Source organism: Mirounga leonina, unplaced genomic scaffold (genome assembly GCF_011800145.1).
Source record: "Mirounga leonina isolate KUSES-001 unplaced genomic scaffold, KU_Mleo_1.0 Mir_82, whole genome shotgun sequence".
In the NCBI taxonomy this organism is placed as follows: domain Eukaryota; kingdom Metazoa; phylum Chordata; class Mammalia; order Carnivora; family Phocidae; genus Mirounga; species Mirounga leonina.
The window spans coordinates 45263890-45291557 of record NW_023270825.1 but is presented as its reverse complement, the minus strand read 5'-3'; the positions used below and the strand labels follow the sequence as shown (position 1 = coordinate 45291557).

General features: G+C 37.8%; 1 protein-coding gene across 3 annotated transcripts in view; it reads right to left on the bottom strand.

Annotated features, from left to right (window-relative positions):
* FERMT2 (fermitin family member 2) overlaps window positions 1–27668 on the bottom strand; it is a 95571-nt gene that overhangs the window by 9267 nt on the left and 58636 nt on the right. For 2 of the 3 annotated variants that reach the window (XM_034992286.1, XM_034992285.1), the window contains exons 4-11: window positions 18857–18991; window positions 14565–14597; window positions 14017–14242; window positions 13589–13691; window positions 11990–12097; window positions 7501–7635; window positions 6746–6795; window positions 5196–5320 (exon numbers count right to left, since the gene is read on the bottom strand). In XM_034992286.1, the coding sequence (XP_034848177.1) occupies window positions 5196–5320; window positions 6746–6795; window positions 7501–7635; window positions 11990–12097; window positions 13589–13691; window positions 14017–14242; window positions 14565–14597; window positions 18857–18991 (915 nt within the window). The remainder of the gene's footprint in view (window positions 1–5195; window positions 5321–6745; window positions 6796–7500; window positions 7636–11989; window positions 12098–13588; window positions 13692–14016; window positions 14243–14564; window positions 14598–18856; window positions 18992–27668) is intronic. The other variant, XM_034992287.1, reaches the window with a different exon arrangement.

The window sequence follows — 27668 nt, the reverse complement described above, 5'->3', positions numbered from 1 at the left end:
GTAAAGTAAAATGCCAAAAAAACTAAAAAGCCCAGAGAGGTGCTGGTGTAGGTGCAGAGGCACTTAACGAGGCCACATCTCAGGCCACATTCACTCCGTGCCACCTTGGCTGCCTACTTCAATGGCAACATGCCACACTTCACTATAACCCAATTATGCTTCCTCTGAAATGTTCAATGCAAACAGCCCATTCTAATCACAATCTTCAATCCTCTCTTCAAACTATCTGAGGGACCCTCTGCTGCAACCCCTCAACTTTCTCCCCATCAGCAACATGTTTTCACCTCTTCCTTTTCCTGAGTTCAGCCTGCACACCATTCACCAGGTATCAAGCTCCAATTCCCTAGACTCACTGTCTTTCCATTATACACATTTACCAAAACCTTAACCTTAACCAGGGCTCAATCCAACCTATCGTTTACTTGCCTACATTAGGCTGCTGAACGCTCAAAGGAGGGGAGGGGGAAAAAAAAAATCACAAAACCAAGCAGATAGGTTTCACTAGAAATTCATGGACTCCCAACTTCAACCTGGCCCTCAACACTTGTAGTATTTCTGTGTTTTCAGACATTCTCAACAATGTTTATTTCAAATCTTCTCAGGCCTCTGATGCCACTCACTCTCAGTGGACAACTTCATCTCTTTTTTCCAAGAAAGCCATCAGAAGTGAGTCACAGAGCTTCCTGCCACCATGGCTGATAAAGCTAGCTGCCCTCAACTTCCACCCAGTGGAAGAGGCATCTCTCTTCTTAAGGCTCTCCTATCCAAGCAGGCTGAGTTTCCTGCCATCCCAGGAGCCTCAATCCATTAAAGAGATCTTCTTCCTCTCCCGAATACTAAATTTCTTTCTTCCTTTCTATTTCTAGTGTGGTGTTTCCATCAGCATTTAACTTCCTTGAGTTTCTCCCATCTTAAACCACAAAGTGCCTTTCTCCTCCACCTTATACCTCTCTGCTATTATTGCCCTCTTTCCTCCTTCCTTGTCACAGATAAGGTTCATCAAAAAGCTGTTTCCGATTTACTTCTCAGCGAGTACTTTGGCTCCCATACTCAAAAGGCCACTGAAATCTGCTGAATCTGTTCTTCATCAAGGCCACTAACCACCTCCAATGAGGTGAAATGCTATGGAGGCTTAACAATCTTTATCTTACTTTTCTGTAGCATTTGATGCTATTGACTACTGTCCTTTTGGAAACAACTTTTACCTTAGCCCCCACCATACCTCATTTTCATGGTCTTCATAAGCATTTGTTGTTTCCCTTGCAAGCTCCTCTTCCTCTAATCTGCCCTGTACCTCAAACATGGGTGTTCTGCAGGGTTCTCTTCTTAGCCTTTTCCTATTGCAAACAACTGTTCTAAGGCTGCATTTACCTTTAATCCTAAAACTGCTACCATCAGTATCTGCAGTGCGGATCTCCCGTGATCCAATGGCCTACAGGGTATCTTCAAGAGATATCCCCCAGGTACCTTGACTTTAAAATGACCCAAAATTAAACTCATCATCTTGCTCCCCAAACTCGGCTCTTGTACATTCTCAACCCTACTCAACCAACTGCACAAGCCAGAAATAAGTCCCTCCCATTGGCCTCTCCCAAGTCAATCACCCAGGCGGCTGACTGGGCTTCCTCAGGGTCGTCTGAATTGGCACGGTCTTCCCCATCCATATTGATCACCTTAATCTGGATCACAGTCACTGCTCTAAATTACTCCTCTATACTGTAGCCAATATAAATAGGATGGATCCTGTCATTTTCATGTTAATAATCTTTCAGTGGCACGTCACTGCTGCTAGTTTAAAAAAGTCTCAACATTTTTTTTGTTTGTTTTTGTTTTAAGATTTTATTTATTTATTCATGAGAGACAGAGAGAGAGAGAGAGGCAGAGGGAGAAGCAGGCTCCCAAGGAGCAGGGAGCCCGATGCGGGACTCGATCCCAGGACCCTGGGATCATGACCTGAGCCGAAGGCAGACGCTTAACCGTCTGAGCCACCCAGGCGCCCAAGTCTCAACATTTTTATCCTCTTAATTCCTGCCAATTTCTTCTGCTATTATCACTCATCTTAGTAGGAATCAGACTCAACAGCCACTACGGAAGTATTCATCCTCCCCTTTGAACCCTACATTCCAGCAGCACAAACTCCCTGTGGTTGCTGATGCTTCTCTCCACACCAGTCTCTGTTCTCCACACCAGCCTCTGCCTGGACAGCTTTTACCAACAAACCTTCCTTCCATGGACCTCGAATTAGACCTTGGATCTAACTCTGGCATTATCTCCCCCACAAAGTCTACCCTAATTCTCTCCATTGTCACTGAACACTGATGTAGCAAGCACCGTTACCCCTTTGCTCTTCCTTAGACCTGTTACTTTTTTTTTTTTATAAAGATTTTATTTATTTATTTGACAGAGACAGAGACAGCGAGAGCAGGAACACAAGCAGGGGGAGTGGGAGAGGGAGAAGCAGGCTTCCTGCTGAGCCGGGAGCCCGATGTGGGACTCGATCCCAGGACCCTGGGATCATGACCTGAGCCGAAGGCAGTCGCTTAACCAACTGAGCCACCCAGGCGCCCTGTAACTTACTTTTTAAAGTACTATTGTCTAGCAGAGGCCGGTTAGCTCAGTAGGTTAGAGCTAGCTCAGTTGGTTAGAGCGTGGTGCTGATAAAGTACTATTGTCCAAATTGTAACTCTTTATCTCCCCAACATGCTCTAAACCCCTCAAGGGGTGGGACTGTCATCTGTTCTTTCTCATGTCTCTAGTATCTAGCACAGTTTACGGCACAGGAATTCACTATTTGCTTAACTGAATTTTTTACACCTTGCATTTTAGATGTCCAAAGGCCTTGGGAGAGCATCTAGTCTAAAACTCTCATTTCTTAGAGGATGTTATTGAGGTCCAAAGAGGCTATTTTTCTAAAATCACAGGGCTTGTTTAATAGCAGAGCAGAATCTATGCCATTTGATTTTTAGACTGGTGGTATCTTCGTTAGTGTGATGTGCCGGAAAAATGCTCTTTTGGGAGGAGCTGGAAGAGGCGGCACATCATAAGCCATTCTCCATACCAGGACTTGACTTCTCAGTCACAAAGGGAGAATGTTAAGGATGAGGGCGCCTGGGTGGTTCAGTCGGTTGGGCATCTGCCTTCGGCTCGGGTCATGATCCCAGGGTCCTGGGATCGAGCCCTGCATCGGGCTCCCTGCTCAGCGGGGAGTCTGATTCTCCCTCTCTCTCTGCCTGCCACTCTGCCTACTTGTGTTCTGTCAAATAAATAAAATCTTAAAAAAAAAAAAAAAAAAAAAAAAGGAAGGTTAAGGATGGAATAGGGGGGACAGAGAAGACAGATCTAGTCTATAGATCAAGAGTGGATATTCTGGGCTGGTCCTGGGCAACTTAGAAGAGAAGCAAGAACAAAACTGCAATGGATTCTAAGAGTAACAAATAATGAGAGACCCAAAAGTTAAACCCATGGTTCTTACAAGAGAAAGGCAGTGAGCCTAATTAACTTTTAGGAAAATTACAGAATTCTAACACATGGGCACATTAATCTTCTACCCAGGACAGGGATTTCCTATTTTTTAAAACAACAATTCAGAGGACTACTGGGCAGAACACAGATTTGGACATTTTGTTGAAATATAGTAAAAATATCCTAATGTACTATGTAGAAAGCAAAATTAAGACTATAGATCAAGGAAAGCACCTCTGTATTTTAAGCAGTAAATGAAATTGTTTTGGGAATCATTTTTGTCAATGAGTCAGGGACCCCGTTCTTGGGTACTTTTGTTCAAATATGGATATTTTTAGTTAGAAAGACATATTGCTTTACATGTAATCATAAATGTACATGCAAAATGTTACCCAAAGGAGAAATGGGCTGGGCCAATAGGAATTAACCCCCTGACCACCACCCTCACAACTGGCCTGCCAAAGGCAAGTGCTACCACCAAGAGGCTGGGAAACCAGGAGGCTGCCCTTGCAGCTCCACAGCCCAGAAGCACCTTGCTCCTTTCTCAATTCTGTCTCTTCAGCCCCTTAACTTAATCGGGAATTTAAGTCTCAACATGAATGCATCTGATTGGAATCAAAATCTCACTGGAAATAAGTCCAGAAAATGTATCTTAGTTTTCTGGCCTTTGCTGTAAAGAGTATGGAACGGTAAGATGCCAATCTACTGCATCCTGCATCAAGCACACTGGTGCCAAGGGTGTGGTGAGTGCAGTTCTCACTGCAAGTGAGCCAGGTGCTTTTAGTAAATATGCCCACAAGTGAAGGGCTCATCAACAATCTGCAAGACCCTGTAAAAAAAATCGCGGCAGGAAGCAGCAAGATGTCCTCTAGCTGCCGAAGAACCAGACCAACCTGGACAGGAAATTCTCCTTCTACCTGAACCATCCATCAGATAAAGGAGGTGAAGGAGCAGTATGAAGAACCAAAGAAGTCACCCAAATGGCAAATGAAATGGGGGGGGGGGGGAGCCAAAGCCAGTAGTAGCTCTGAGCCCCCAGCCAGGATCAGCTGAGGCCACAGGAAGCACATTTGCCTCAAATACCAGCCCCTAGGGACAGCTCTGGATTTGAAGAGGAAGCCAATGAGATTCAGGTTGTCAGCTAGGAGGAGCCTCAGAGGGGTACCCTGGGGCTACCCCAGAGACCAGACCGAGAGCTGAGTGTGGAACAAAAATGTGCAGGAAGAGTTACTGGGGAAGAGGAAGAACTTGGTCAAACCCCACAAGTGCCTGCGACCCCACTGCTGAGCCAAAAAAGAGGCTGGGGAACCTCAGAGGCATCAGCTTGTCATCAGTGAAAGTCAGAAAGATGAGCAGGATGCTGATAAAGAAGGGAGAAGCCAGCAAAAACAGAGGAGAGAACTACAACACGGATGAGAATGAAGAAAACCTGAATATCCCAATGCTGAAGATGAGAAAAGAGGTACCACAAATTCACTTGACAAGAAGAAAAGTGGTATCACTTCAAATGTGGACTGCACAAAGAGATTACAACAAAATATCCATGTGAAATTGAATATTCAAAACTGATAAAAACAACATAGCAAAAAGAAGAAGAATCTAGACCTAAAATAGTACCCAAAGGAGTAATGAATCTGCTGAAAAACTACCCCCCCCCAGCAAAGTGAAATTTATTGACTATTAGCCAAGAGAAATTTCATTATCAACACCTGTCATTCCAAGGCTTCCCTTACCTCTTAGGTTCATCTGATGAGCTGGTGTGCCGCTGGATTCTTCTTTGCTCTTATAGCAAGAAATAGATGTATCTTTAAAGGTGCACCAATATTGCTTGTATCCTTTTAGAGTCAGCTTTTTTGGTCTACGTGTCAAATAGAATTAACAGAAAAACAACTTTTTAAATAACTTTATCAATAGTATTAGTGGCAAAGTTTCACATCATTAAAGTCTAAGGCCAAGTTGTACATATATTGAACTGAGTTCTTGGGCCAGTGTGTTCTATTCAATGTTGCTGTTATTGGATTTGCCTCTTCTTCATCAGTCTACTCAGGAATATCTCACAAAGAATGAATGGGCAGAGGAGAAAGATAGGAAGGCCAGGATTTGAGTACTTGTCAGTGGCAGCCATCTCTATCACTAGCAGGTCACATGGAAAGGACAAGAAAAGAAAGGTGAAGTAAATGTCACCAATGGGAAGGCTCCTAGGTCCTATAATCACCAGCAGGTTCTTGGGTGTGTGCAGGGCTGCCTTTGGGGCCCCTCTGGACAGGCAGGTGCACCTAGCATAACTAAAGTGAGGGAAGTGCTTATCTCTTTTAGGGGTGTATCTGAATGGTGCTTCAACTTGCCACCCCAATGCCAAACACAAAGAAAACAGAGCAGTCATGATGGAGAGTGGATAAGGAAAGGTGTGTAATGGGAGGAGAAAGGGGGTAGGGAGCTGCATCTGAAATCATGCCCCTACCTCAGAAACGACCCATATGGGGAGCTGTTCTAGGTTTAGCTATAGTAAATGGTTTATTCCATAATAGCTTTACATCTTATACTCCACATCACCTCCTCTCCTCTTTACCCTCTTGGCTTTAATGCCTAGCTCTCAACTGTATTATGCCTAGATTGATAAAAGTCTAGATAAGATACACTGGAATCTTATTATATAATGTTCCATGAACAAATGAATAAAATGCAATAGAATCTAGGGCTCTGAACAAGGAAATAACCACTGGCAATAATAGTTCATTATGTCCTGCTTTCACCCAGAGGGGATGCTTTATACTGAAATGCCACTGTATGTCTCAGAATCTGTGCAATGCAATCTAGGCTACACAGTCTTTGTTTTTCCCCTTTAAGAAAAGTTTTATCAGAAAAAAACAAGTTCCTGAGTATTGCAGTTTTAATTTGGTAAAGATGGTTATTTTCTCTCATAATTTAGTGTTTCTCTAACTGGTAAATGCTTTTACAGATGCATTTGCTAAACTTACAATAAAAAAATTTCAATAATATGAATGAGACTATGAAATTGATATTTATCATTCATTAATATTTGGAATCCCTCCCCCCCCCCTTTTTTAAGATTTTTATTTATTTATTTGACAGAGAGAGACAGCGAGAGAGGGAACACTAGCAGGAGGAGTGGGAGAGGGAGAAGCAGGCTTCCTGCTGAGCAGGGAGCCTGATGCAGGGCTCGATCCCAGGACCCTGGGATCATGACCCGAGCCGAAGGCAGACGCTTAACCGACTGAGCCACCCAGGCGCCCCATGGAATCCCTCCCCTTTTTGTACTTACTTAAAAACTTTAATATAGTCAGCAAGTTCAGGAATAGAAGTGATGTCACCCTAGGGAAAGAATTAAATCATTTTCTCCTGATTTTTCTTGAAACTTGAAACTCTAATGTTTAGTATCTGATATCAATTATCAGCTTATTTTATAAGCAAAATTACATAAAATACAGATTATGAAGGTTTTAAATGTATAATCATATTATATGGTCATAAATTACAAAGTCATTTTCAAATGGCATAAAAAGCTAATAAAAGATGCGATTAAAATAGCAATTCATATAACCTTTAAGAACATATTACTGATTCTAATTCACCTAAAACTGTTCGTATCTGGGCATATGGAAATTCTGCAAAATCGTAACAGCCCTGAGGTAAGTGTTTCTTCTGTAATAACTAGTTCCTAAGCTTTAAAACCAAACTTAGTATTTAAAATTTTTCCCAAGATCTCTTCTCTTCTTTTTGTAATATTTCAAATGTGCAGCTCACTAAATGGATTTTGCCGTGACTTGAGACTACCTTTCACTCTGCAGAACTGTTTTCCCACTGCTCGTGAGAGAATGGGTCCGTATCACAAGATCTATCTTTACTGTATTTGAAGCACTGGAGACTAGAACAATACTAATTTCTGAAAAGTCAACACCTGTATTCTCGAAAGCATGAAATATTTCTCCACAGCCACCCAATACTTATGAGAACCTAAATCCACAAAAAGATAAGCATCAATTCCAACTAAACTAGTAGGAATTAGATTCACCCTACCAAAATTGTTGATGTTTTCCCCCCTTCCAAAGTGATCTCCAGGTCTGAAAGGGCAGCATCAACTTCGTCCACTTCTTTGTCACTGTTGTTCAAATGATTCTCTGATGTCATGATTGACAACTTATTGATGTGATACTGAAAATAGAAATGATAGTTTATTTAACTGTTCTAACTTTAAAACTTTAAAATGAGATTACTACCTGCATCTATACTGAATGCTTTTCATCACCTAACTTGAAAAGATGAAACCGTCCAAGAACTAGAATGATCAGAAAATAAACGGCACCTGAAAGCAGTGTCCCAGATATCCTAATAAATATTTATCCAAAAAAAGCAGGTCTTTGGACATATAAAAATGAATTTAGTTTGGGAAGCCCTAGAATTCAGAGTTAACATGTCCTCCACTAAGCTCCACATGAGCAGATCTTTTTTTACTGGTTTTCTCCCTCCACCCTGCCCCCCCCCCCACTGCAGTATTCCCTGTGTCTAGAACAGATCCTGAAACCGATGAATACTGAATGAATTAACAGAATATGCATAAGGTCTTTTGTAAAAATGGATTAACATTAATTACCTTATATTACTGCTATTACCCAGCAGAGGAAAATTTATCAGTTGTAAGTATTAGGCTGAAAGCTGAAGCTCCACTCTCCACCACCACCCCCGCCCCACCTCAATTCAATGCTGAAAACATAATCAGAGGAAGATGTTTATATTCTCAGTTACATAAGAATAAGATTGATTACATTTATACGTGAATATATACACTCATATATGTATTTGTGTGTGTATATACACGATGAGTAGTACTCCTATATGTAGATAGAAAAATCTTTGCATATAGAATAACTAGTTATGATTTTAAACATACTTAGGTAAGTCACTTAGAATAAATACTAATAATCTATTAGGATTTTGATGTTAAACCTTACCGAGGTTTCATACAAAGGTAAGCAGAACTTTTAAAATCACTTAATCAGTTACCTTTCAAAGAATTAAAGAGCACTCCAAATTTCTGAAAGTATCCATTCACTGAATACAGTCTATTCCTGGGGAACATTGAATGAACTAATCTGAGGCCAATTGTCAGTGTTCCTCTATATTTTAAGATTTAGTGAATTGGTAATGAACAGTCTCTCGCTGTACCTTCAGTTGTGCTAAAATGAGATCCTTAGTGATAGAAACTTCCATGTTCACCAATCATGGAGAATGAGGTAGGTTGAGGGCCCTTAGACGGCCGCCTTAAATGTAAGAGTAACATTAAGCATCATCAAGAGAGTTGGTTAAAAATACAGATTCTTAGGTTCATCCCCAGAGATTTTGATTCAGCAAATCTGGTGTCCAGCCCAGAATCTGCATTTTTATTAAGTGAGTCAGGTGAGGGGCACCTGGGTGGCTCAGTTGGTTAAGTGAGTCAGGTGATTGTGATGCAAAAAGTCCTTAGAAGTTACCTCGGAAAAACCCTGGCTATGAATGGGACTGGTCTTAAAATCCAGCTTTGCTTTCAGAGGGTGCATGGGATATCTATTAAATGTTACAATACAGACTTGGATGTAATTGCCTTATTTTTTATATTTTTAAAGATTTTATTTATTTATTTGACAGAGAGGTAGAGAGCACAAGTAGGCAGAGAAGCAGGCAGATGGAGAGGGAGAAGCAGGCTCCCTGCAGAGCAGGGAGCCCGATGCGGGACTCGATCCCAGGACCCTGGGATCATGACCCAAGCCGAAGGCAGCCGCCTAACTGACTGAGCCACCCAGGTGCCCAAGGATGTAATTGCTTTAAAAACAGTGTTATTACCTTTTTATTTTTTATCTACGCCTTCTTACTTTTAATTGTTTGTTTCTTTTTACTACTATAGATTTATGTTACAAAAGAAAACAGAAGCCCCAAGGAGAAAATAATTCAGTGTAGGCTATGCCGGAGATAAAAACACCAGGCATTTCCTTGCCATCTTTTCAAACTTTCCCCCTTATGGTACCGGATGGGTTCTAGAGCCTTTGGGTCAGTCTCTGGGAAGGCTTCTAAAAACTCAGGAGATTTTTAGTTCAGAATTCTCTCATTAAAACTAGATTCTAAAATGGTTCAGGAGAGCTATGTTTTGGGACATTCAGTTTCCAGAGATTAAAATTCATGGTTTCTGATGCATTTTCTACTGCACTAAAATGGAATATCTACAATACACGGGGTGGGGGAAAGCTACAAAATAATCCCATTTCTGTGAAAATGCAACTGTGTGTACATTTGACCCTTGGACAACATGGGGGCTAGGGGCGCTAACTCTCCCAGAACTTTACTCATAGCCTGGCTCTTGACTAGAAACCTTACTAATAACATAAACAGTCAATTAACAGATATTTTGTATATGTGTTATATACTCATTCTTACAATAAAGCTAGAGAAAAGAAAATGTTAGGCAAATCATAAGGAAAATACATTTACTGTACTATATTTATTGGAGAAAGCCTGCATTATTATAAGTGGACCCAACCCCTTGTTGTTCAAGGGTCAACTATATTCTCACTCAACAAATTTTTTTTTTTTAAAAAACATTTTTTTTGTTGTTTAAGATTTTATTTATTTATTTATTAGAGAGCGAGCGAGAGAGAAACAGCATGAGAGGGAGGAAGGTCAGAGGGAGAAGCAGACTCCCTGCCGAGCAGGGAGCCCGATGCGGGACTCGATCCCAGGACCCTGGGATCATAACCTGAGCCGAAGGCAGTCGCTTAACCAACTGAGCCACCCAGGCGCCCTCAACAAATTTTTCTGAGCACCTATGTGCCAGGCACGTTTATATCTGTTGGGCTTTTTTTTAAGTGCATTATTTTTATAATAAAAAGATTTAAAAAATACTATATAATAAAAATCTGTGTTTTCCCCCATATATATTTTATATGTATTATTATTCTGTCATTGGCAAAACCTTCACTATAAAATTATAAGCCCATATTCTAAGAAAGAAAGATATAGGTAGAAAGCCATAAACCAAGTGAGGTACTCTGAATAAGATTACTCCAGAATTTAATTCAAGAAATTCTTCAGATAGGGGGCGCCTGGGTGGCTCAGTCGTTAAGCGTCTGCCTTCAGCTCAGGTCATGATCCCAGGGTCCTGGGATCGAGCCCCGCATCGGGCTCCCTGCTCCTCGGGAAGCCTGCTTCTCCCTCTCCCACTCCCCCTGCTTATGTTCCCGCTCTCGCTGTGTCTCTCTCTGTCAAATGAATAAATAAAATCTTTAAAAAAACAAACAAACAAAAAAAAACAACAAAAAGAAATTCTTCAGATAGTCTGAATTATCCAGAAACACAATAGAAGACTCTTAACTAGTTGATTAAGCAAGTCTCTAACTCCTCTGTCATCAAAGATTTTCCTTGTCTAAGCTCTGTTTCGATCCCTTTCTTTCGTCATGTAAACTGAGAAGAAATGTGCTTTTCTTCCATTACAAAGGACAATTTTTTGAGTTTTAACCAGAAAACTTTCCTGGATGTATAAAAGCATTTAGAAGATTGAGAGCATTTTTATTTGTGTTCTAAAGAGAAGAAAAGTAAAATCATTTTTACAGTGAAAGCTTTTCTTTTTCCTTTTTTCTTCTTTAAAAGATTGTATTTATTTGAGAGACAGAGCACAAGAGGGGCAGAGGGAGAGGGAGAAGCAGCTCCCTGTCTCCCCACTGAGCAGGGAGCCCAATGAGGCCCGATCCCAGGACCCGGAGATCATGATCTGAGCCAAAGGCAGCTGCTTAACCGACTGAGCCACAACAGTGATTCATAACTAAATGTCAACTCTGCTTCCTGTACTTAAAGAATACCAATTTTGTTAGGACTTTAGGCAAAACCAGAATTCTACCATAATCTGAGAACATTCACTAAAGCCTCACTCAATTATCTGAAATGGAAGAATGACTACTCCAGTGGTCAGCTACATGCATCTCAGTGTCTCTAAGAATGCAGATTTGTGGATGCCACCCTATGTTATTTTGCTAGAGGGGACAGCAGTAATGAAGTGGACAATTTTTTAATAAGCACTACTGTAATTCTGAAAAAGCTCATATGCAAGAACCACTTTTGGGATAACACTGGTTTAATCTCGGGAAAACATTAGTTACCTACTTCTTAAGGATTACCATCCCCAGCTACTTAGGAAATTATGCAAATAAGCTTCATTTTAGAAATCTGATTTGCAATACAGATCTTATTTCTAAGGGAAAACTGGGCAGTTTTTAGCTAATATATATTTGGGGGTGGGAGGATATTTTTCTCCTATAGGATACAGAAAAATATTAAGTATATCACTAAACTCTTAGATAAGAAGACAAAAAATTAAATTCATGTACTTATTTTGTCTTCTAAGTGTATTCAATTTCTACATAGCAAAAAGTAAACACTATCAAAATGCTACTGGAATTATAGTTTTCTAATTTACTATTTAAAAATAATCCCCTATGCTTTTCCCATGAAAAGTCCCATTTACCAATACAATACTCTTTACTACCTGCAAGGCTGCAAACATCATCATTTCTTCTTCTGTGCACTCAATTTCTTCTAGGAGAATAGCCCATTTGGCCTGCTCATAAAGCTGATTGATTCTGATTGCATCATACTGCAGCAAAAGAGACACAATCCTTTTGTAATACATTACCTTTAACATAAAAAAGTTTGAAAACTGAATATTCACTTTCAAAGCTTGACAAAAAAGTTTTGATATACATTTTTTTCCCTGGGATTTTTATTCAGTATCAAATACTCAATAATAAAGATACCTATAGGGTTAGGTATATGTATATATACCCACATCTAATTTTCCATTAAAAATGACATTTAAAAAAAACACCAAAATATTATTATTCAGTATTAGAAGTAAGATTCTGTATGTTATTTTACAGGGACAGAGCTCTTAACAAAATGAACTTAACTTGAAAGACTACATTTACAGTAAGATAAAAGCGACTGCTTTTTAGTATTGTTATTGCAACGTGTCACACTAAAATGTTACAATCAGAGAGTAAATTATTTCAGGGAACATCTTGCCCACTATGGAAAAGCATACTTAGACAAAGTGTCAGGTCCCTGGAAACAGTAATTATTTTAAGAATCTGAAATACAGAGTACATATATATACTTGTGGTAAAGATTTACTTATACGTTACTGAATTATCCATTTAGTTATGTTAATAAAAATTAATAGTAATGTCTTAACAATACTATTTAGAATGTTAACAAAACATATAGCAACTCCCCTTCCCCAGCATATGTAACTATGTTCCCAAAACAGCTTTGGTTTTACTAAAATGAGACATGATATGGCCCGAAAGGGGTTAAGATTTTTTTTTTTTTGTAGTTCTAAATTATACATTTTTTACTGTTACAAAAAGAATTACTTCAGCACATAATAAAAAATGAGAAGTATTACATTAAAATCTACACTATAATCTAGACATGAAAAGGATGAGAAGTAGTCAAGAGAGGTTTTCCCCCCAAGGATGATAAATAAGGAAGCAAAAGATCCAAATCTCTGTGCCATGTGTTTTCTAGGGAAAAATACTCTAGATTTCATAGCAAATTTAACTCTTCTCAGAAAAGCAAAGTATTTCAGTAGCACAGATGATGCAGTCATTGAATAGTGAAACATTACAATATTTGCCTATTAAATAGGAAGAAATGTAGACTTAAAGAATTCTTCTTTGAAGCAACGTCGTTTGACTTATAATTAGAAATCTGAAAGTCATTGAAAAGGTACTATTTCATAAAACTCTTCTTTTACCAAAAATACAGCTCTAAAGAGAGGTGTAAAAAAATCCCTAAAACTAACTTTACCAATCCTATAGTACCAAGCTAGTGCATTTAAAATACAAATCATTCAAAAATTCAATTATTTTAACAAAAAAGAAAAAGGCTGAATTATGCTTCCAACCTGCTAACACAATAGACTTACTTCAAATACAGATCTTTTTGTCTAAAGCTTGGGTTTTTAATATTATTCAGACTTGCTATATACAAATGATTCCTCATCCCACCAACTCCAAAAAACAAACATCCAAATGAAAAAAACAAAAAGGAAAAAAAAGAACAGATCCCTCTAAACCCTCGGTACCTTTGGATTCAAATCAAAAAAGCTGTAATACTTGAATCGAAGAAGCAAGGCCTCATTTTCCTTCACATCTTGTTCCATGAGAGATCTTGAGGAATCAAGCCACCTGGACAAATTAACAAGAGCAGTGGAACAAGTCAAGACAAAATTAGTAAAATGTTTCTACCTCTAGTTGGAGAAAGAAATTCTATCTATATTTTATTTTTTTAAAGATTTATTTATTTGAGAGAGAGCATGTACACAAGCAGGGGGAGGGGCAGAGGACGAGGGAGAGAGAATTTCAAGCAGAATCTGCACTGAGCACGGAGCCCAATGTGGGACTCGATTCCATTACCCAAGAGATCCTGACCCAAGCCAAATCACAAGTCGGATGCTTAACCAACTGAACCACATCCAGGTACCCCTCAACGTATCTCTATTTTAAAACTTACCCTTGGTTGGTTTTTGCTTTGTCAAGAAGAGCCTGAGGCTTGAACATTTTCGCCAAAACTTCTGGTGACGTGATTGGCTGACTGACAGCAAGTATACCAGGGTTGCCTTCTGACAAAGCACTGTCACCGAACCAAGCAGAAGTCGGTGACAAGGGGCTTCCATCATGAGCATCGTAAGTGGGGGTCATTGTTTTACTATAAAGTCCTGGGCTTGAATATATACTTCCTAATAAATAACATGAAAAACAGGTAGTAAATATGAATTAAGTACAGAACCTTAGTTTTCAATAATACATGCTATGTAAAGGAAACTGTGAAACAAAAGTTTCATTCTGGAAGGAAAGCTTAGTACATTATTTTACCTGTCTTGAAAACATGTAACATTAACTCTACTTGTGTAACATTAGAACATATAATAACAAGGTCAAAAAATATAAGTTGGCAGAAATATGGGGGGGAAAATCAGTTCAAGGGAATTAGAAGATAAGTTAAGGATATAGCTGAAGCAGACAGACCAAGTTTTTGTTTTTAATTGTGGCAAGGCTCACCTTTCAGAGGGCCAATGTAAAGAACATCAGTGCCTATAGGAAAGGAAAGAAAGGAATTCAGAAGGTAAAGGAAAGGTAACAATAGAAGACAGAAACAGAAGAATGAAAAGGAAAGGAAATGGAAAAAAGAAAAAAGACTTTTCCTAATGTGAATCATAAACTGAAGTAAATATTTCAAGTGAATTAAGAGTAAAGAATCTTAGAAACTGTAACCTAAGTTTTTTTTGTCTAATTCAAAAGAATAAAGTTGTGCTCCAGTCAAATGTCCAGTGACAAACATATCCACATTTATCACCCTTTGAAATCCATACCCTATTTTAAGACAGCTCAATGTAACTGAATAAATGCACATAAATTAAGAGAATAATTTTATATTAATGTTTTCTCAGTGAATAGGTAAACTGGTTCCAACAGATTCACAAATAAAGTATTGAAGCAAACAGGTAGATAACATTTTGCTAACAAAGATGTATCTTATAATTAAGTCCCTAAAGGCAGGGATATTTTATTTTCCAATTCCCCAGTGTTCAATAGGGCTAAACATATAGTAGAGGCTACCTAAATAAAAACTTCTTGACTTAGTCAACTGACAATATATCCTCCATCATTTAAACTATAAAAATCAAGGAGACTGGATTAAATTAAGACTTAAAAGTTCAGAATAATGTTAAGTAAAAGCACCTCCCCTAGAAGTCCTAACTCTGTTAATTATATTTTGTCTTCAGTCATAATTTTTAAAAAGAAAATGTGTAAATGGGTATCACATGTTAATGGATTATGGAAAGAGAATGGCTGTTTCCCTTACCTAATATAGAAATACGCTTAGCAATTTCCTTTCCACTCTAACAACCCCTCCCCACCACCTCACTCAATGCAATGATAGAAACAATTACCTATGAAAAAGTGGTGATCATGCTAGAGATTTTTGTAGTTGTCATGATCTAGTCTAGGAAGAGAACACAAAAGGAAAAAAAGAATCTTGCTAGCCACAGAGTATCTGATTTGATGTCCCTAGTATGTATTCTTCCAATGTTAATAACTAAAGCAATTTGCAGTATCTAAACACTAAACATTGTTAAATAAGCAACAAAGAAAGTGGTCAGTTCTCCTTTCTTAGCTTTAAAGAACCTTGGGATAGTCCAGTGATACCCTTAAAAGCTAGAACTTTCAAACTACAAGGGTATTTTGTGAAAGGATTACTTGGGCACCCCATACTAATTAAAAGGGCTAAAAACATTACTCCAGATCAGGTGGGCAAAGAATAATCCTGCTATATATGTAAATAAGGGACAGAAAAACATTATCTTCTAGGCAAAATCTTCTCATTGTGTATTTCAAAGATCTAGCAAATAAATCTTTTACTAGGAATGTCAGAATATTGAAAATTTGTTCCTAGTGTGATGGACTATAATTACTATTTAGAATTAAATAGTTAGAATTGGCAATTTTCTTTATGAGGTTTCTAAAACAAAATATATTCCCCTAAATTACACAATATTTAATAGAATCAGCCCTCTCAAATTCCTCTACTTTGTATATTCTACACTTCATTTTTGATCACTTCATTGTTTCTATTCTTATTTTGTTAGGCACTCCATGGTAATAACTTAATTAGTGTTTCCAACAATCCTATTATTCTCATTTTAGAGGAGCAAACTGAAGCACAGAGAGGTTAAGTAAGTTGTCCAGTGTCAAAAGCTATTACGTTTCAGAGCCAAGCTATAAATCAGCAAGTCTAATTGAAGCTATACACATCACCTCCTGGGTACCATAACTTATTTAAGCCATTCCCAACTGGTGTGCATTTATTTGTTTAGAATTTTGTTGACTTCACCACCGCTGCTGCAAATATGCCTTCCAACAAATGCCTTCCAACAGGTATGTTTGTACTTATTTCCCAATTCTAGCAACATTGCTGGGACAGAGGGTATGTGCATTTTACATTCCTTCTAAGTCTCAGTTCAGTGACAATCCCAACTACCTTATATTCCTGATTGCCCAATTTAAAACATATTTGAAGTAGAAAGTTATTATAGGGTAAGATGAAGTAACATATTTAGTCAACAACAAAATAGAAGCTTGCTCAACTATACAGAACAGTAACAAAAATTATAAGGAGGAGAGGATTCAACAAGCATTACAGTCTTGGGCCACCTACTACAAATATTAAAAACCTTATGTAACTTTAGAATCTGCCTCATAACTTGGTTACTATAAATTACATCCTTACATATTCTTTTTTAAAAGAGTGCTAAAGTATTTAATCCATTTTAGAAAATTTCCCACCAAAATATCAATCTCATACCATACTTAGTAAACAAATTTCAGGTGAATTAAAAATAACAAATGTTAATATTACAGATTAGTTAAAATATATAAATATGAAATAATTATATAAAAGTATAAAGGAAACATAGAAGAATTTTTCTAGTATTTGTGAAGATTTTCTTTACCAAGAATGAAAGCCCAGAACTGTAAAGTAAATAACAAGTTTGACTACATAAAAATGTAAAACTTTAGTACAGTAAAAAAGACCAAAAAATTAAAAACAAAATGCCAGTACAGGGAAAATATCTAACTTATCAGAATATTAGGTTATCACTAAAACACTGGAACTTTTTATTTTTTTAAAGATTTTATTTATTTATCTGACCGAGACAGTGAGAGCAGGAACACAAGCAGGGGGAGTGGGAGAGGGAGAAGCAGGCTTCGTGCCGTGGGGCTCCATCCCAGGACGCTGGGATCATGACCTGAGCCGAAGGCAGAGGCTTAACAACTGAGCCACCTAGGCGCCCCACACTGGCACTTTTTAAAAGCTTAATTCACAAACTCAATTCCCCAACCTATAAATATACTGTTTGGAATGGTTTTGTCTTCCAAATTCCTGGAACACTACTTTCTACAACTTTCATTTAGCGTTTATATATTACCTCCTTAAATACAGTAACTGTTTTTCAGTTAGCCTAAAAGCTTTAATTTTTTTTTTAAAGATTTTATTTATTTTTTGACAGAGAGAGACAGCGAGAGAGGGAGCACAAGCAGGGGGAGTGGGAGAGGGAGAAGCAGACTTCCTGTGGAGCAGGGAGCCTGATGTGGAGCTTGATCCCAGGACCCTGAGATCATGACCTGAGCCAAAGAGCCTAAAAACTTCTTAAGAGTTAAAGATTTTCTTATTTTTTGGTATCTCCCAAGTCCAATCAGTACATGAGTAAGGGCATAAAAGTTACAAGACGTTCCTAACCTTACTGTGCCATTTCTTCAACCTTAAAATGAGTAATAACATAATGTGCAATGGGCTGTAGTGAGAATTAAGTGAGTTTCCACAAGTAAAATACGCTAAATTTAATTTCCATGAGTATAATGTGTAAAATGGGCATACAGTAAGCACTAAATTGTTTCCATTATCATCATCACCCCAGAATTTAAAAAACCAAGAATGAACTGAGTTAGTTAAATTAGTTTACTTACTGACTGAGGGACTTATTTCCTAAGAAATGGATTTATAAATGTATGGCTGATAGACACATGGGAAACTGTAATGTCCAGTCCCTGTGTATGCCCAGGACTAAATAAATAACCATGTAATTTAATTAGTCATCTAGCTACCCAAAAGACACTGCCTATGCTCCCCTATGCTCCTGCTGAATGCCACATGCTAAGTTAGGTTCTGATAACAAAAATGTGAGAGACAGTTCCATCATGCCGGGACCTCACAATTTAATAGGTAAGAACATGCAGTACAATACCAAACACAGAAAAGTCTGGTGTCTTAAAATAGAAGGATACCTAATTCAGGTTGGGAGATAATGGAAGGAAATCTGAGAAAGCTTCTTAAAAGGGCAAAACCTTACAGGAAAAAGGTGAAAAGGCAAAGGGACCAGCATATGCAAAGCACAAAGATTTTAAGTAACCCATAGAAGTAATAATGTCTTAATTAATTAATTGTGGTTTTCACAGAATACAGAAAAAAGGAACTAAATACTAAAAAACTGTCCAATTTTTTACAATGCAAAAAACTGAGCCCAGTTAAGGTATTGCCCCTTTTTTATTCTTCCGGAGCAGAGAACCAGCCTTCCTTTTTACTGATGCATCTATTAACACCTGACACGATGATTTGCACATGACAGACCCTAGAGGTGATTTCATGATTGAGGGGAAAAAAAGCTGAAGGAGAGTTTTTTAAAGTTGATCACTCTCCTGACCTATGTAAACCATTTGTCAAAAAATCACAAACATATAGACACAGCCACGGTTTTCACACTATGCCTCTGCTTAGTCTAACAAAGTCTCACCTGATCCAGGAGTGATAAGAGGCCCCTCTAATTCAAGTGCCTCATCTTCAGACTGGTCATCTAACTTTTTCTTTTTTTTCTTAGTTGGATCTCTGGGTTTTTTCAAGAGAGAAAGTTCTTCAGGGTGTCTGATATCTGTTAAAAATAGAAGAAAGATTATTTAGTAGCATAATGGAAAATTTAAATACTTTACATCTGGTAAATCCATCTATTAATCCATTCCAATATAAGAATTCATAATTTCCATCTGTGTATGTATGTGTTTATGTTTTGCCAGATGTGAATGCCATGCAAGACTTAAGTATGGCACTTCTACAAATAATCTACCAAAGCATTCAATTCATAACCATTTAATGAATGTAGGAGCCTCGAAGTGGAGAGATAACAATCTATTAGGGTACAGAGAGAAAATATTAGAACTTATTTATATATTTATTTTTTTAACTAAAACCATAAAAAAAATTAAATTTATATCCTAGCCACAGCAACTAGGCAAGAAAAACAAAAACATACCAATTGGAAAGGAAGAAGTGAAACTGTCACTGTTTGCAGATGACATGATACTATATATAGAAAACCTTAACTACTCCATCAAAAACCACTGGAACTAATAAACTAGTAAAATTCAGTGAAGTAGCAAGGTAAAAAAAAAAATCAATATACAAAAACCTGTTGTGTTCTTTTCGGGGCACATGGGTGGGCTAAGTCCGTTAAGCATCTGCCTTCGGCTCAGGTCATGATCCCCTTCCCCCACTCATGTTCTCTCTTGCTATCTCTCTCTCAAATAAATAAATAAAATCTTTAAAAAAAAGGTTGTGTTTCTCTACATAAACTATGAGAAACAGAAATTGGAAAACTGATCCCATTCACAACTACATCAAAAAAGTAATATACCTAGGAATAAATTTTTGAGTTTTTTAGACTTTTTTTTTTTAAACGATTTTATTTATGAGAGAGAGAGAGGGTGCATGCGTGGGAGCATGAGCATGGGGAAGGGCAGAGGAGGAAGGACAAGCAGACTCTGATGAGCACAGAGCCCATTGCAGGGCTGGATCTCATGACCCTGAGATCATGACCTGAGCCAAAACCAAGAGTCAGATGTTCAACTGACTGAGCTACCTAGGCACCCTTCTAAGAATAAATTTAACCAAGGAAGTGAAAGACCTGTACAATGAAAACTATAAAGACTTGATGAAAAAAAAAATAAAGACACAAATAAATGGAAAGATATTCTGTGTCTGTGGTTTGAAAGAATCAATATTAATAAAATAGCCATATTACAGATTTAATGCAATTCCTATCGAAATTCTAATAATTCTAATGATATTTTTCACAGAACTAGAACAAATAATTCTAAAATTTGTATGGAACCAAAGAAGACCCTGACCAGCAAAAACAATCCTGATAAAGAAGAACAAAGCCGAAGGTATACACTGCTTGATTTTAAACTATACTACAGGGCACCTGGGTGGCTTAGTCGTTGGGTGTCTGCCTTTGGCTCAGGTCATGATCCTAGGGTCCTGGGATTGAGCCCTGCATCAGGCTCCCTGCTAGGCAGGAAGCCTGCTTCTCCCTCTCCCACTCCTCCTGCTTGTGTTCCCTCTCTCGCTGTCAATCTCTCCATCAAATAAATAAATTAAAAAAAAAAATCTTGGAGCACCTGGATGGCTCAGATGGTTAAACGTCTGCCTTCGGCTCAGGTCATGATCCCAGGGTCCTGGGATCGAGTCCCGCATCGGGCTCCCTGCTCCTTGGGAGCCTGCTTCTCCCTCTGCCTTTCTCTCTCTCTATCTCTCATGAATAAATAAAATAAAATCTTTAAAAAAAAAAAATCTTAAAAAAAAATAAACTATACTACAAAGCCGTAGTAATCAAAACTGTACAGTATTCGCATAAAAACGGACATATAAATCAATGGAACAGAATAAAGAGCCTGAGAATATATACATACATATGTGGTCAATTAATTTATGACAAAGCTAAGCATATACAATGGGAAAAGGATGGTCTTCTCAGTAAATGATGCTGGGAAAACTGGACAGCTATATTCAAAAGAATGAAACTGGACCATATACAAAAATTCACTCAAAATGGATTAAAGACTTGAATGTAAGACCTGAAACCATAAACTCCTAGAAGAAAACATGTGGTAAGCTCTTTGACATCAGTCTTAGCAATTTTTTTTTTTGATCTGACTCCAAAGACAAGGGAAACAAAATAAACAAATGAGACTGCATCAAACTAAAAAGCTTCTACATAGCAAAGGAAACCAACAAAATCAAAAGACAACCTACTGAATAGAAGATATTTGCAAATCATAAATCCAATAACAGATTAATACCCAAAATAAGTAAACAATTCATACAACCCAGTAACAGGAAAGCAAACAATCCAATTAGAGGATCTGAATAGACATTTTTCCAAAGAAGACAGACACATAGCCAACAGGCACATGAAAAGATGCTCAACATCACTCATCACCAGGGAAATGCAAATCAAAACCACAATGAGATTATCACCTTACACCTGTCCGAATGGTTATTATTAAAAAAAAATATATTAAGTGTTAGAATATGGAGAAAAGGGAAATCTTGTGCACTGTTTAGGAATGTGAACTGGTGCAGCCACTATGGAAAACAGTATGAAGGTCCCTCAAAAACTTAAAACTAGAACTAAGATTATCATCTAACAGTTCCATTACTGGGCATCTATACAAAGATAACAAAAAAACACTAATCCAAAAAGGTTTATGTTTATTGAAGCATTATTTCTAATAGCCAAGATATGGAAGCAACCTAAGTGTCCACTGATAGACGAATGGATAAAGAAGATGTGGTGTACACGTACATACACACACACACACAGAGAGGAATATTACTCAACCACAAAAAGGAACGAAATCTTGCCATTTGCAGCAACACGGATGGACCTAGAGGATATTATGCTAAGTGAAATGAGTAAGAGAAAGACAAATACCACAATTTTATTTATATGTGGAATGTAAAAAACAAAACCAAACCAAACAAGATGCAGAGATACAGAGAACAAATTGGTGTTTGCTAGCAGAGAGGGGAGTTGTGAGGGGGCAGGTGCAATGGGTGGAGGGGGATCAAGAAGTACAAATTCTGCGACGCCTGGGTGGCTCAGTCAGTTAAGCATCTGCCTTTGGCTCAGGTCATGATCCCAGGGTCCTGGGATGGAGTCCCAGATCGGGCTCCCTGCTCGGCAGGGAGTCTGCTTCTCCCTCTGCCTGCCGCTCCTCCTACTTGTGCGCTCTCTCTGACAAATAAAAACCTTAAAAAAAAAAAAAAAGTACAAGTTCCCAGTTATAAAATAGATAAGCCACGGGGATGTGATATGCAGCATGGGGAATACAGTCAATAATACAGTATTAATTTTGTATGGTGATGGATGGTAAGCAGAATGAATATGATGGTCATTTTGCAATGTATATAAGTGTTGATTCACTATGCTGTACACTTGATACTATTATAATATTTATGTCAATTATGCCTCAATTTTTTAAAAAAGCTTTATATTATTGGGTAGCCTATATTCATTCTGTATGTTGTAAGTTACACATGACACATGAAGTAAATGTAAAAACTTTCATATCATTACCAAAATTTCCAAGTTTTAATTGATTCAACCTCTTCTACCTTGTAGAAATGACATGTTTCTGTGTTTATCTTATTCATATGAAGAATCTGGTAAGAGGCAAAAATGTTAAACGAAAGTAACAAAAAGAATTAACAATGACCCATATGAATAGTTATATAACATTATATTTAATATTACATACCATGTCCATGAATTGCAAGAATTGTTAAGAAGTCAGTTTTCCCTAAATTGAACTAAAGATTCAATGGAATCCGAGTCAAAATCCAAACCTGCTCTTTTATACAAGATGGAAAGCTGACTGTAAAATATGTGTGGAATTGAAAACAAACAGAACAGTCCAAGCAATTTTTAAAAAGACTAAAGTTGGAGGGACTACTCGACATCATATAGCTACAGCAATCAAGACAGTGCAATTATGAGCTAAATGATAAGATGTATATATGAAGAGGACCCAGAAGCAGATCCATATATAGGTGGTCAATTATTTTGGACAAAGGTGCCATGGCAATTCAAGAGGAAAGGAAAATTTTACCAAAAAATGATGCTAAATGAGAGATCCATAGATTAAAAAAAAAAAACACATTAGCCCTTATCTAATATATAAAAATTAATTCTAAATGGATCATAGACCTAAAAGAAAATATAAGTAGACAAAGATTTCTTACATAGAACACATACACTCCACAAAAAATTATCCTTTATTAAAAAACAAAACTAACAGGAGCACCTGGGTGGCTTAGTTGGTTAAGCATCAGGGAAATGCAAGTTAAAACTATGAGAAGTATTATATACCCATCAGAGTAGCCAACATTAACAAGACTGCTAACAGCCAGTGTTGGTGAGGATGTGGGGGCACTGGAACTCTCATACCCAGCCAGTGGGAATGGGAAATGAGACAATTTTTTCAAAAGTTTGGCAGTTTCTTATAAAGTTAAACATATACAACTTCACCATTCTACTTCTACTTATTTACTCAAGAAAATGAAAAGCACATATGTAACAGCTGTACTCACTAAAGCCAAAACTAGAAACAACCCAAATTGATAAACAAAATGTGGTATTTTCATATCAGTGGAATACTACTCACAATGGAACACAACTCATCAGTAAAAAGAAACAATGGAGACATACAATAACATGAATGTATCTCAAAATCCTTAAGTGGAAGAAGCCAACTAAAAAGGCATATACACTCTATGATTCTGTTCATAAAATTCCAGAAAATGAAAATAAATCTGTGTGACAGAGCAAATAAATGGTTGTCTGACTAAAGTTTGAGGGCTAATGGAAATATTCTCTATCCTGTGGTATAGTTTCACAGATGTAAACATCTGTGAAAACTCATCAAATTGTATACTTTAAATGGGTACAGTTTATTGTACACCAATTATACCAAAATTAGGTTAATTTAAAAATAAAGAGTGTAAAGAGAAGGAGAGCCAAGAAAAACCAAAAATGAAAAATGCAGCAGAAAGGAGAAGGACTAGGTCTGTATATTTGGCAGCACTATACTCACTGTTTGTCAGTATGGTAAGTAGAACAGACAACAAAATGCAAACCACTGCATAACTTGTAATGCTACAGATTGCTAAAAATTACTAGATCAGATGGGAGTTTTACATGCGGCAGTTTGTATCTTCAGGAGCTCACAATATCCACTACATTCAATCCAGTATTACAAATTCAGGAAGCTTTTTGTTTGTAGGGGACCTGAAACCAGGATGGAGCAGACTGCTGTAGAGCTGGTGAGACACAATTTGAGGCAGAAGCACAAAGCCAACTAGCTGCATTCAGATCTCAACTCCACTACTTATTGTGACATTGGACAAGCTTACTCAGCTTGCCAGTGTCTGAGTTTTCTCATCTGTAAAATGAGAATAATAGTACCTCAGAAGGTTGTTGTGAAAATCAAATGATTAATACGGGTAACATTCCCTGAACAAGGCCTGGCACATAACAAGTACTTCGTTAAGTACTGGGTATTAATGTTTTTCTCTAGTTAAAAAAATATGCAATTATGGTAGAAACTTGGAAATGACAAAAGTATAAATGAGTCATTTAAAACCCATTCTTGAAAAATGGAATATGGCTATGTAAATAAGGGATTATGTTAATAGATATATAAAATTCTACTTTGTAAATGTAGCATAATTTAACCATTCTTCTAATACTGAGCCCATTATAAATAATGATTTTACAAACATCTATCTGTGTACGTATTTTTCCACATTTTATTTCTTCAAGAATTCACTGGAGTGGAATTACTAGATCAAAGGTTATAATAATTTTAAGGCAAAAGTGGAGCAAGTTGGGCACATGTGTTTTTTAAAGCTTTGCTTACTTGATTTTTTATTTCCTTGTTTTAATTTACATTTATTTACTAGTGATGTACATCTCAAGAGTTTTTAGCCATTTATATTTCCTTCACTGATTTTTCTATTAGGTTTCTTCATTTTTTTTCTATTAGGTTTCTTCAAATCAGAGTTAATTTTTATGTAAATTGGATGGTAGCAATCACTGCAAACCACACTGGAGTTTTTTTAAAAAATCTATTTTAGGGGCGCCTGGGTGGCTCAGTCGGTTAAACGTCTGCCTTCAGCTCAGGTCATGATCCTGGGGTCCTGGGATAAAGCCCTGCGTATGGCTCCCCACTCAGCGGAAAGTCTGCTTCTCCCCCTCCCTCTGCTGCTCATGCTCTCTCTCTGTCTCTCTCTCGAATAAATAAAATCGTTTAAAAAAATCTCTATTATGTACACCTCATCCCATGTTTAAAAAATAAGTCCAAAACTTTTACTAACTATACGTTGTTTTTTTCTGTTTCTGTATTGGTTATCTGAATTTTACTATTATGAACACTCTGGTACAGGTCAGGTTTTTGTTTTGTCCTCTATTTTACAGGCTATTTTCTGGGGAATGTTTTTCTGAAACACAAAAACAGAATTACCAGAAAAACTGTCCTGAACAGGGCGCCTGGGTGGCTCCGTTGGTTAAGCGACTGCCTTCGGCTCAGGTCATGATCCTGGAGTCCCAGATCCAGTCCCGCATCGGGCTCCCTGCTCAGCAGGGAGTCTGCTTCTCCCTCTGACCCTCCTCCCTCTCATGCTCTCTGTCTCTCATTCTCTTTCTCGCAAATAAATAAAATCTTAAAAAAAAAAAAAATTAAAAAAAAAAAAACTGTCCTGAACAGACATGTTACCAGAGAAGAGGTGACATAACTGCTCTTTAATAAGTTTGAGGTAAGTACATTTTAAGTACTAAGCAGCAGAAATCATGTTAAAAATAAATGCTTGCGGGCGCCTGGGTGGCTCAGTCGGTTAAGCGACTGCCTTCGGCTCAGGTCATGATCCTGGAGTCCCGGGATCGAGTCCCACATCGGGCTCCCTGCTCGGCAGGGAGTCTGCTTTTCCCTCTGACCCTCCCCCCTCTCATGTGCTCTCTCTCATTCTCTCTCTCTCAAATAAATAAATAAAATCTTTAAAAAATAAATAAATAAATAAAATAAATAAATAAATAAATAAATAAATGCTTGCTCCTTAAATTGTCGCTTTCTTTAAAAAAAAAAAAAAAAGCTTTCAGGCATGTCTGATTTATTTTTTAAAAAGATTTATTTATTTGAGAGAGAGAAAAAGTTAACACGAGCAGGGGTGGGGAGGGGCAGAGGGAGACAGGGAGAGAAGAATCCCAAGCAGACTCCGAGATGAATGCAGAACCCCATGCAGGGCTTGATCCCAGGACCGTGAGAGATCATACCTGAGCTGAAATCAAGAGTAGGCCACTTGACCAACTGAGCCACCTAGGCATTCCTTGATTTGTTTTTAAAGTTCAAAATAGTGTAGCATATTCTTTAGCTAAAGTTACCTAATTAAAAATCAAAGATTCTCTTCATTCTTGTATATTCCAGGTAAAAAGAAGTTAACTTATCCTCAAATGTAATTTTTGAGGTTTTATGCATTACCATTAATTGCTTTATGTAGATTCACAACTCAGAATATACTTCAAGTATATTTTTGAGTCATATTTAACAGAACTGAATCATTATTTCCTATTATTTACTTTTAAAATAAACAAAATTTAACATTCTGAGACCTAATCACTTATGAGTTACACTTTTTTTTTTTTTTTTAAAGATTTTATTTATTTGAGAGAATGAGATAGAGAGAGAGCATGAGGGGGGAGGGTCAGAGGGAGAAGCAGACTCCCTGCTGAGCAGGGAGCCCGATGCGGGACTCGATCCCGGGACTCCAGGATCATGACCTGAGCCGAAGGCAGTCGCTTAACCAACTGAGCCACCCAGGCGCCCATGAGTTACACTTTCAATTCTCAGTATACCCTCGGCTTTAAATGCCATCCTGCCATGTTGGGAGATAAGAAAGGCATTACAGGGGCGCCTGGGTGGCTCAGTTGGTTAAGCGACTGCCTTCGGCTCGGGTCGTGATCCTGGAGTCCCGGGATCGAGTCCCGCATCGGGCTCCCTGCTTGGCAGGGAGCCTGCTTCTCCCTCTGACCCTCCCCCCTCTCGTGTGCTCTCTGTCTCAAATAAATAAATAAAATCTTTAAAAAAAAAAAAAAAAGCATTACATAATCCCAAGCTTCGGAATAATCACTACTTCAGTATCAAGTGTCAGGTAGGGTGGTGGTAGTAATCTATCTCTCCACCCACCATTCATCCCCTCAAAGTAAATCATGCACTGGTATAGGGTGAAAAATCTAAAAAAGTATAAAAGGACATACCAGTGAGTCACGCCTAAGATACAGGACATGTTTCTACCACAGTTCACCATAGTCAGGTTTAGTGGGAGAGGGGAAAGCACACATGTTTAATTTGCATTCCAAATGTTTCTGCCATGTGCCTTCTGCTTGAGAATCACTATTTCACATGATTCATCCTTTGAGATTTTTGTTCCTAGGTCATTTCCTGTCCAGCTCACAAACCAGCTATTAATGTTATTAGAAGAATGAATACTGTTAAGTGTAAACTAGCTTTTGGGTCAGTCATAAGCATATGAAAAAGTTCTTAACCGTATGTGTCCATGAGAATTGCTTGTGAAGTTAAAAATACTACTAAAAATATATGCTTCAGTCATACCCTCATATACTCTTAGTGACTCAGGGCTTCCAGCAGCTTGTTTTATAAAAGCTCTAGTGATGGCCGTTAACTAGACTTACAGTGGTGATCATTTCATAATGTATA